This window comes from Drosophila tropicalis, unplaced genomic scaffold, assembly GCF_018151085.1.
Source record: "Drosophila tropicalis isolate 14030-0801.00 unplaced genomic scaffold, ASM1815108v1 contig_477, whole genome shotgun sequence".
Taxonomy (NCBI): domain Eukaryota; kingdom Metazoa; phylum Arthropoda; class Insecta; order Diptera; family Drosophilidae; genus Drosophila; species Drosophila tropicalis.
The window spans coordinates 1,832-13,307 of NW_027172944.1; the positions used below are offsets into that span (position 1 = coordinate 1,832).

General features: G+C 36.3%; 2 protein-coding genes and 1 pseudogene across 2 annotated transcripts; all 3 read left to right on the plus strand.

Moving 5' to 3' along the window:
• The first annotated feature begins 1,120 nt into the window (after positions 1-1,120).
• On the plus strand, positions 1,121-2,690 carry LOC137574894 (putative gustatory receptor 28a). Its single transcript, XM_068287342.1, has 2 exons — positions 1,121-1,819; positions 2,667-2,690. The coding sequence occupies exons 1-2, from the start codon at positions 1,121-1,123 to the stop codon at positions 2,688-2,690; spliced, it is 723 nt and encodes a 240-aa protein (XP_068143443.1).
• Positions 2,691-3,870: 1,180 nt separating this feature from the next.
• On the plus strand, positions 3,871-4,633 carry LOC137574892 (putative gustatory receptor 28b; annotated as a pseudogene).
• A 920-nt stretch (positions 4,634-5,553) lies between these two features.
• LOC137574893 (putative gustatory receptor 28b) lies at positions 5,554-9,314 on the plus strand (the record flags this gene model as incomplete). The annotated part of the gene is made up of 2 exons (XM_068287341.1): positions 5,554-6,243; positions 8,757-9,314. Coding segments are annotated over exons 1-2 (1,248 nt in total), but the record flags the coding sequence as incomplete, so codon positions are not given.
• Between the last annotated feature and the right edge of the window lie 2,162 nt (positions 9,315-11,476).

The window sequence follows — 11,476 nt, forward strand, 5'->3', positions numbered from 1 at the left end:
CATCTTTGCAGCTTTTATTTCTATATTTTACGTCTTTAAGTGGTATGTTTATGAATTGATTTATAACACCAATCAGTTTTGTAATTACTCCCATACTTATCTTTAGTGTCGCTGGCATACCCTGTGTATACGTTATATGTTATTGACATAGGTCAGGTTCAGCCGGTGGACATGCAATCGGAGACATCGCTGGACATTTTTTATAGGGGAAACATACGAATTAGTTGGGGGATTTCAAGAGTTAAGTTGCGAGTTGATTGTGCCTAACTTTAACTACATTTCTACTTAATTTCCACATATATTAAGATTAAGCACATAGAAAATATGACATTAAGCAAACATTACTTCAAAATGTTTATATTTAAATACACTCTTAATACCCTGATCTCTATTATTCATTTTTTTCCAATATTCATTTATCACACAGCGTAAAATTGAGAAGCGCACAAAGTAAATAAACATTTTTCGCCTATTTTCATACAGAAATGAACTGACGAAGCAGTCAAAAGACATTAAATGGCATAAATATTACTTACTGATTCATCATATATGACCAATCCACTTGGAGTCCATGGAACTAAAGTTACAATTTGCCTCCATAAAATTATGTGCCAATTTATCTTGGCGTGTTTGTTTGTTTGCTTGCTTCTTCTTTCTACACATATTTGTTTTTTAGCTTAATTACTAATCCCAAAATTAAGTTTAAAGAAAGTTTGATTCAAATGTTTTATTTTTTGTTGGTATATCTATGTATTTTACGGACTTTTAATTGAGGGTTGTTCTACCTAATACCTTATCTAACCGGCATTTGTTGTTGTTGGCACCGCACGCTTTGCTCATTAGCCAAAGCAAATTAAGATAACTAAACCCGATTTCATAAAATCCAATCGACCACACCTCCAATTACAACTTCCTATGGGCAAAGCTATGGTGACGATGGTGATGACGATGACGATGATGATGATGATGACATGCTATGGAGGGCCTACAACAATTACTCGAGCGATACGGATTTAATCTCTGATAACAGCTCAAGCACCACCACCAACAACAACACCAACAAACACAATCGAATTAAACAAATGCGCAGAAAAGTATGTGAACAAATTTAGTATAGAAAATGTTGCGTTACCTGGCGGATTCGTCAAGCTCTTGCCATAGCTGGGGCATTCGATGGGGCCAACGTTTGTGGCGCTGGCTCTTTAGAGCCAACGATTTCTATGAAGGCACCCGGATGCTGATTGCCCTTGCCTTTGGCCTTGGCATAATACCATATCACATGGCAAAAGTCGGTGAGCCTCAAAATTCGCTGGTAATACGAGAGACTTGGTATGGTTTCGTGAATGTCATTTCACGTTGGTTACTCATTTCCTACTGCTATGCATCCATCAATCTGCGCAATGAGAGTCTGATTGGTCACTTCATGAGCAACAGTGTCTCGGCATTTACCACCAGGGCCCATGATTTGGGCGGCATTTGTGCCGCAATTGTGGTATTCATATTGCCATTGTTTCTGCGCCGCCACTTTCGACGCTCCATTGAAATGATTGTGGCAATCGATCGACGACTTTTGGCCCTACACTTTCCCATGAACTATAATAGAATACTGGGCACAACCTGGCTAGTCCTGATATGTGTAGCAGCTCTGGATATCTTTGTCACTGTCGCCAGTTTGGTATGCCTGGCCAATATGGAAGTGCAAGCCTCGTGGCAATTGACATTTCTCATGATCTATGATCTGGTGGCCATATCGATATCAATTTGCCTCTTCTGTGCCATCAGTCGATCGTTACAGCGACGTTTAGCTCAATTGCATATGGTGAGTAGACATACCTATGTAGTTTATTTATAACGAAACCAAGGTGGAAGTAAATTAGTGAAAAATTACTTGCCATCGAACTCTTTAATGGGTTAGTTGTAAAATTTTGTAAAACAGCTTAGTGGACCTACTCTACTACTACCCCAGCCAGGGACTAAGTTGATTAAGTGATTATGTCTGCCTTTACCTTGTACACAGTATCGATTCAATTCAATTCACACCTTCCAAAAGAGTACGCTATAAAGGAATCGGGGTACACAAGTGTTTACTACTTTAAAAAAACAATCTACATTATAGTAGTGTGGGTGACTACCCACAGAAGTGATCCTCTAGAACAAATTGTCCGCAACATCACCAACTAATAGATCTAAACTTTACACTCTAAAGTGATCAAATAGATTAAAATTATAAATAGTTTCGGTGTTCTGAAGAAAGTCCCAGTTTCATTGTTTTATAGGCGACACAGACTTCTATTACAGCAAGGACATATCCATCAAGCAATATATATTGGTTCAATAGTGGAATCATTGATTCAATAGTCAAATGCTTCAACGATTTGAGGCATTCGAGTCAATGTTGTATGGTATAAAATAAGGAAAGGTAAGCGCACTGATTCCGACATATATATATGTATGTATGTATGTATGTCGGAGCGTTAACACTTTTACTGAATTCACTCATGTTTTTATACTTTTTACTTTTAACTTAATCACTTGTTATTTAGAACTATGTGGTTAGTTCCCAAGGGTTTATTATTCTGAGCTCTATACCCCGAGGCCCCTCTTAATATAGGACCTGACCTGAAAACACCTCTCAGCTTCTCACCTATTAGATGCTCACCGCTTAGATGCTCAACCAGAGCTACAACTGACGCAGCTGTCAATCCATTGGAACCAACTAGTAGGCTTTGACTTATTAGTCGCTTAACCAACACTATCCGGCATATATATTAAATTCTGATTTAAATTAAAATCTAAGAAGTGACTAAACTTGACTGTTGATGAACAAGCATGTAAATTCAAGAGATGGAAAGTTTTAAAGTCATACAAGATGTAATAAAATGTGTACACTAGAATTTTTCAGGACATCTTCAAATACCCTATTAGAAGACTAACTTATATAGACTATATTCTAAATCCAATTTTGATTGTTTTTTTGAGATCACTCTATCATAACTTGTTATTGAAAAGTTCTTGTAATGGTTCCTGCTTTAAATGTCGTTTTACAACACTAAATAATGCTTTCGATCCTTTTCCACCCATGCCAAATAAGAAAGTTCAATATCTTTAAATATTTCTTTTCCGATCAATGTGACAGTTAATATAAATTGGATTAGATGGGGTACAAATCAGTCTATCTATCTGTTTGGTTAATATTTGATGGATTAAATAAATAATAATTCAATTCTTAGTTCAATGGCCTAGATACTTTTGCAAGCATTACAAATTATCGTTAATTAAATGTAATTTTTGTAATTAGAATTGAATCTTTTTATCTTTCTAGCTTATTGACCCAAAATGTCCCTCAAACGTCAAGTGCCAAAATAAACTATTTTGCATACTGGTCAAACAGAATTGAAAACAATGATCAGCATATGGCAGGGAAAAGGCCTTCTTCTTCTTCTTCGACACCCCTAAACCTAACCCTATCGTTAGTCAGCCAGTTGAAGTGTGACTAGCCAACTGAGTGTCACATGAGTGTCTGTCTCTACAGTGACAATAATGATTATCATGCTGATGTTGATAACGAATTGCTGGTCACGAGAAGTACACAGCAAACTCATTCATATGTATCCATTGCTCACACACAACTCAATGTCTGGCGTCTGTTTGACTATGCTTCCTTTCCCCAAGGCATCCCCTCGACGACAAACAGACACACAAACACACGCACACTTGTTGGTATCCTGAAACCTCATTATGAGCATGTACCTCTCGTTTTTTCTCTCTGTTATTTTTATTTGCATTTTTCTTCTCTTTTTTACCGCCACATCCAGGCGAAGGTTAGCTCGCAAGTGTTGTCGTTATCCTGGCTGCAGTTCGCGTTGATAGCTAGAGGCAATCGGTCGCCCGTCATCATGTCCACAGCATTGCGTCGCGTACGAAAGTATTTTATCTCGTCACAAGTGTATGAGGCTCTGCGTCCTCTATTCTTCCTAACCTTCTTGTATGGCCTAACACCGTTTCATGTGGTCCGGCGCAAAATGGGCGAATCGTATCTGAAGATGTCCTGTTTCGGTGTTTTCATATATTTATTTATATATTTTTATGTGGCTTTTGTTATATATCCTCGCTGCGGCAAGGTGAATCCATTGTGGGCTATTTCTTTCGCACAGAAATCTCCACGATCGGTGATCGTTTGCAAATTTTCAATGGTCTCATTGCGGGAGCTGTGATCTATACCTCGGCCATACTGAAACGTTGCAAACTTCTGGGCACTCTAACCATTCTACACAGTTTGGATACAAATTTCTCAAATATTGGCGTACGAGTGAAATATTCACGTATATTTCGTTATTCGATTTTGGTTTTGATTTTCAAACTTTTGATTTTGGGTGTTTATTTCGTTGGGGTTTTCCGGTTGCTCGTCTCATTGGATGTCACACCGTCGTTTTGTGTCTGCATGACGTTCTTTCTGCAACATTCGGTCGTTTCGATTGCAATCTGTTTGTTTTGTGTCATTGCCTTCAGTTTCGAGCGTCGTTTGAGTATCATCAATCAGGTACGAATAAGTAAACATCAACAACAACAACAAAAACTAGTGTTATTTACCAAAGGGGAATTCCTTGATTCAAACCGCTGCCAATGGCAGTAAATCAAGTGTGATAATTAATTTATGTTAATCCTTTTACCTCTAATGAACTGTGTGAGACTTGTTTTGACACATTTAAGAAATGAAGGTGGACAATTTGCAGGTGGCTTGGCAGTTAGAAGAAAAGTATTGCATAGTTTAAGGCGTCATTTATTATTTTCAATTCAAAATTCTAGCCGAATAAGTTTTTGAGTGAAATTATAAGGGATGCCAAGATTTTTAAATTATTAAAAACCATTTTTAAACCTTTAAATAATAATTTTTCTAATTTATAAGAAAGTAAAGCATACTTCTAGGATGTTTATAATATTGAATACATTTTCCACGAACTAACTTAGTGGACAAGCCCCCAAAAGAGTATATAGTACTATTGAATTTTATTATAACAGACAGGCTTTTTCGGCGAATTAATGCCTAAATCTCACCTAAATTTGACAAGCCATTTTTATGGCCATTGTTAGCCAACATAAATACCAGCTAACATATTGTAGTTCATTCACGGAAACGCAAAACCCTTAAATTCATTAGGCTTAACTTTTATGAGAGAAAATAACAATAAGTGTATGAAAAAGTAGTCTCTGGTCATTCATTGATCTAAATAGAGGTGAATACCCAAGAGGATAAAGTCAGTTACGAAGGAAACGAAAAAAAAAAAATGCCGACCGAATAGAGGGAATAAAGTGGAATATCTTATCCTTGGGGAAAAATGTCCACCACCATTAATTAAAATGCAACAGTTTAACCAGCGGCATAAAAATGGGAAAATTATTTACTTTCACTCACCGGAACCCCACCTAAAAACCTCCTGTCCTGTCATTTCGTATGACCGGCAAAGTGAAATGCAAAATATTCTGCTAACCTTCTAGTCAGTTGTCTGACGAAGCTCAAGCGAAGCAGTCGAAATTACAGGGATATTAAACATAATGGAAGTCAAGGAAGTGGAAACCGATGTGGAGGTGGAGTTAAGTCCTTTGAGACGACTTCTGCGACGTTGGTTGTCCGCCAAGCAGCTGTACGAGTGTTTGCGTCCGTTATTCCATGTCACCTATTTGCATGGTCTTACTTCCTTTTACATCTGCTCAGACAGTAAAACGCGTCGCAAGGACATTAAGAAATCCGTGTTCGGCTATGTGAACGGAATTATGCACATTATTCTGTATACCGTCTGCTATTCGTTGACCATTATCAACAATTGTGAATCGGTGGCCAGTTATTTCTTTCGTTCTCGCATCACCTACTTTGGCGACATGATGCAGATTGTCAGCGGTTTCATTGGCGTCACTGTCATCTATTTGGCAGCCATTATACCCAAGCATCGGCTGGAGCAGTGTCTGCAGAAATTCCACACCATGGATATGCAATTGCAAACGTGCGGTGTTAAGATTATGTACAGCAAAGTCCTGAGATTCAGCTATGCCTTATTGATCACCATGTTCTTTGTGAACGTCTTCTTCACCTATGGCACCTTTTCGGTTCTGTATTCCAGCGACATGTCTCCAACATGGGCCCTACACTTTACATTCACCATTCAACATACAATCATATCCATTGCCATTGCCATGTTCTCCTGTTTCACATATCTGGTCGAGATGCGATTCATTATGGTCAATAAGGTAAGATGGGAATTTAATTACGAAGAAATGTATTCTCTTTAAAGGAATGAAATGAGTTCTATGCTTAACTTAACAGTGAATACTTAGTTTTCTTTACTTTAAATAGTTAATGAATTCCTACTAAGATAAGCCACATTCGCGTTGAGATAAAGATTGTTCCTTGAAGGTCTAAGGAAATTCCAAATCATTTCCAATATTATTTTACCAAACCATTCCTGAAGATGGGAGAAAAGTTGCCAGAATCAACATAAAAAGTCTAAAACTAATCCTATTAATATTTTAATTCCAAGAACATTTTATATAAGATAAATTTGTCTGCAGAGAAGTTATCAATTTTCATAAATTTGATATCACTGAGAACATTATCTCAATTCATAATCCATAAGATCTTTTAAACGTTTGGTTTTCGTTTTTGTTAATATAAAAAGTACCCAAAATTTAGATATTGCCTTTGAAAATGTTAAATACTACTTTCGTAAAAGGTATCAATATCTATCAAATGACTTTCAGAGTATTATGTTCCCCTAAAAATATATTTTTATGTTTTAAAACAATAACTTAGACAAATATAGGTTAGTTTTTGTCAGTCTAATATCTATATAATTGCAGTATATTCTAATCTCCTTTCTTTCTCGAAAGTGTAAGAGAGTTTTCATTCTTAAGAATATGAATTAATAATTCGTTTTTGTAACTAATTATTAAAAAAATTTACAAACAGGCCACAGTCTTCGACGTCTCCATTAGTGAATTTCAATCAAATTAAACAAAATACTTGTATTTGACTTGATTTAAGTCAAAAATTGGGTACATTTTACTTATTGATTGCTGGACTTTAATTAAATTCTTAAAAAGTTCTCTACCTTTAAGTAAGTCAAAGAATTAGTTTATTAAAAAATAAAATACTCAAATACTGTGGATAAGTCTCGTGAGAAAATTTAATGGTTTACTCGTTTCTTTAACAAGCCAATTATTAGTTCTAGACCGAATTCAATTAATTAAATGACTTAACCACCCCGTTAGCCGCAAGTTGGCAAGTCGTAAACGTTTTTACCTCCCTCCCTGCTAAATATACTTTATAATTTTATGAACAAGACACAAAGAAGGAAAAAAAAGAACAACCAAAAAAAAAGGAAACAAAAACAAAATTGAATGAAGTAAAGCAAACTGTCCATTAAATGAAAACCGTTGGAACGTGGAACTAACTGACAGGTTTCCATTACCAACAATTTTCAAGGTGTTGCCCTGGTTGATGAAATATTAATAACACAATCAACCCGAAGCTAAGTGAAAGTTTCTATAAAATGTCTGGGAGCCAATCAGTTTTGTCATTTATAGTTTCGGGTGTAAATAAAAATGGGCAAATTTTCCAAAGAAATGTTCAGTGCGAGTGATGCTTATGGAGCAGAGCAAAGTTTGTTATTCTTCACCTATTTGCTGGGCCTGACACCCTTTCGTTTAAAGGGTCCACTAGGAGGTCGCCATTTCCAGCTCAGTCGCTTGGGCTACTTGAATGCCCTAATGCAAATGAGTTTCTTCAGCTATTGCTTCCTCTCGGCTCTCATTGAACAACAGAGCATTGTGAATTATTTCTTTAAGTCGGAAATCTCCCAAGTGGGAGATTCTCTGCAGAAATTCATTGGCATGACGGGAATGTGTATTCTATTCACCTGCAGTGCCATTCGCGTGAGACTCTTGATCAAACTGTGTGATTTAGTCTATCACATTGATGATAGACTTCTCGAAATTGGCGTTTGCTTTAATTATAAACGAATTATGCAACTGAGACATGTGAAATTAGTGTTGATTTGTTCTGTGCAAGTGGCCTATTTGGCTAGTTCCTTGTGCATGTTGTTGTGGAACAATGTGAGACCCATCTACACAGCCACCGTGGCCTTTTATGTACCACAAATCTTTCTACTCAGCTGTGTATTGCTTTTTTGAGGCTTTCCTTCATCGCTGTTGGCAGCATTTGAATGTTTTGAATGAGGTGGGTTAATGATATGTGATCTTAGATGAGTTTTTTGATGTCTACAATAAAAGAAAAATGTTTGAGCAATGAAAAATATTTAGACCCAAAAGCAAACTAACTTAAATTTTAGTTAACGTGGTGTTGAAGACATTCCCAAGTCCAAGATTAAACTTTATACCAAATGCTGTAATTAAGGACTTCTAGTTGTAGGTCTAGTTCTACTTTCTAATTGTTAGATCATGCATACGCCATGTGATCCCCAAAGGTCCTAATTATTATAAAAAGTGGTAAAAACTATTTCAAAGAGAAATGATTAAGGTTTATAGCAAGTTCTGTAACGGGTTACTCCTAGTTCTAGTTCTACTTTCTAATTGTTAAATCACTCATACGCCATGTGTCCTTCATATTCACTTTAACAACTGATAGAGTGTCAATTTCGACATTTCTTAGAATATTTGCTAATATTTTGGAATTGTATTAAGAAGAAAAACATTTTATGACATTTTAAGAAAGGTTTTCATTTATACTTTTTCTTCCTTCGCAGGTTCTTAAGAATCTGTCACATCAATGGGACTCTCGCAGTTTGAAAGCCACACAAAAACAGCGTTCCCTACAATGTCTTGACTCCTTTTCCATGTACACCATTGTCACAAAGGATCCAGCTGAAATAATACAAGAATCCATGGAAATCCATCATCTAATCTGCGAGGCAGCGGCCACAGCTAATAAATACTTTACCTATCAGCTGTTGACCATCATTTCGATTGCCTTTCTCATAATCGTATTCGATGCCTATTACGTTCTGGAGACATTGTTGGGCAAATCAAAGAGAGAAAGCAAATTCAAGACTGTGGAATTTGTTACATTTTTCTCTTGCCAGATGATTCTATATCTGATTGCCATAATTTCCATAGTCGAGGGCAGTAATCGGGCCATCAAGAAGAGTGAGAAAACTGGCGGCATTGTCCATGCCCTACTCAACAAGACCAAGTCGGTGGAAGTCAAAGAGAAGTTGCAACAATTCTCAATGCAATTGATGCATTTGAAAATCAACTTCACAGCAGCTGGCCTGTTCAATATAGATCGAACTCTTTACTTCACAGTGAGTATAGAAATAAATACTACTCGGGCCCAAAAACGCGCTTAAACTACATAATTTTGGTATCAAACGAAAGAGAAAAATTGCACGAACACGACCTCAGGTGCGCCTTCTCGATTTATTTCGTAGTTTTTGGAGTAATTAACGAAAGAAAATTAATAGGTTTTTAGCGGGACTATAGTTAAAAGTAGCTTTTTTCCGGCTAAAAAAGCTGTTCAATTTTGAGATGGTGTTGCCAAATGCCGAATTTTGATACTCGAATACGCGGGCTTTTTGAATCTTTTGTTGCACTATTCTCAACAAACGAAAATATTGTTGAGTTTACAATATTTCTTGATTTTATAGAACAAATATAGTTTAGAATACAATATTCGGTTGCCAGAGCAACCGAATATTCCTCGACTTTTGAGTTTAGATTAAAATATTTACAATTAGGCAGTCAAACAGCGCGCCAAATAAAAATAGCGTTTGACAACACTGAAATCTAGCTTTAACCGATTTTTCCACTTTTCAACACTGAAATCTTCGAGTAGTAATAGTAAACATTTACCATAATTTTACATGTTCAACATTTGTTTTCTGCAATTCAATTCATTAATATACAAACAAAACCATTTTTACCCTTCATACTACAATTTGTTTTTCTTCTTCCCTCATTCCCTGCTAGCAACGCGCGCATACACATAAAGTTTAAGTATCGTTGCGTCTGTGTGTGTTGATTTGATGATAATAGTAGGCAGCAAGCAAAGCGCTGCCGGCAGGATTGAACCGATTTATATTGACTCTAACTTGTGTTCTATTTATCCGATCGGATTGAAATTTGAATCTGAGTTTTTATATCCAATACTATCATCGTAGTAAATTTCATGGGGATATCCAATTTTATAAAAATGTTAGTGGTCCGATCGTGACAATTTTCCTACTTTATCTTACCCGGGTAATAAAAAGCGCAAAAAAAAATTATCGCGATAGCTCTAAGATGGTTGAGTAAACCGCATACGCACAGACGGACGAACGGACAAACGGACATGGCTACATATATCGACTCAGCTTCTCATGCTGATCAAGAATATATATACTTTATGGGGTCGGAAACGTCTCCTTCTGTGCTTTACGAACATCTTGACTAATTTTATTATACCCTCTGCAAGGGTATTAAAAATCAGAAATAACTGACTAGGAGTGGCTTTTTTGGGCCAATGTTTTACTGATTTCAGCAGGACAATCCATGAAATATGCCACTGAACTTGGAGAACAATCGTGTTAATATTATCGCTATTAATCGGTAAATATTCAAAAATATCCAAAATTCATAACAAAATATTATGTTCTGGTATCTAATTGGAGCAAGCAGTATCGATGAATATATGTGTATTTGGCGTGCGGTGGCTGCACATTCACTTAAGAAAGTAATATTGCCAGAAGAACAAATACAAAAAAGTACGACCAAGCGTTCCAGAGGGCTTGACACTCGGCTTTCTAATGTTTTGAATGCTATGTATAATGTTATCTCACATTATGCATATGCCTTGGCACTAGTAGGGGCAACAGACAAGTATTCACTGATTTCACCAGGACCTCTATTCATCATCCACAGCCGAAGGGCAGGGACTTTTTAAAGTTATTCTACACCTATATAAACATAAACTTTAAAAGCTGTCATGCGGGGAAGTCAAATTTGAGACTTAGACATACGCCATAAATCAAATAATGAATGAGAGGCGGAGAGAGAGAATGCGTTTTGTAATCCTCCTTTATATAATCACATCTTTATCTTGAAATAATTTATAAACAGTATAAATTATTTTTTTATTATCCAATTTGTAAATACTAATAACTTTTTTCATCAACAATCTATTTCATTTTCCCGCAATAATTTAAATTTGGCGACATGTTTTTTTTTTTAAATTGGTAACGCCATTGGGCGTGCTTCAACATTGTCTTTATTTAGCTATATTCCGATAAAAAGATACATTTGGTAAATACATACATCGAAAGAATGTGGTGAGACGCACCGTCGGTTATACAAACTTACGGCCACCTTCTCGACCATTTTAATGAGTATATAGCGCAGTTCCACGTTATATATGGTGTAACCAGAACTTCGCTATATACCTAAGTTCTCGGTACGTGCATCTGGGTATCAAAGTTACGCTTTGATGCAT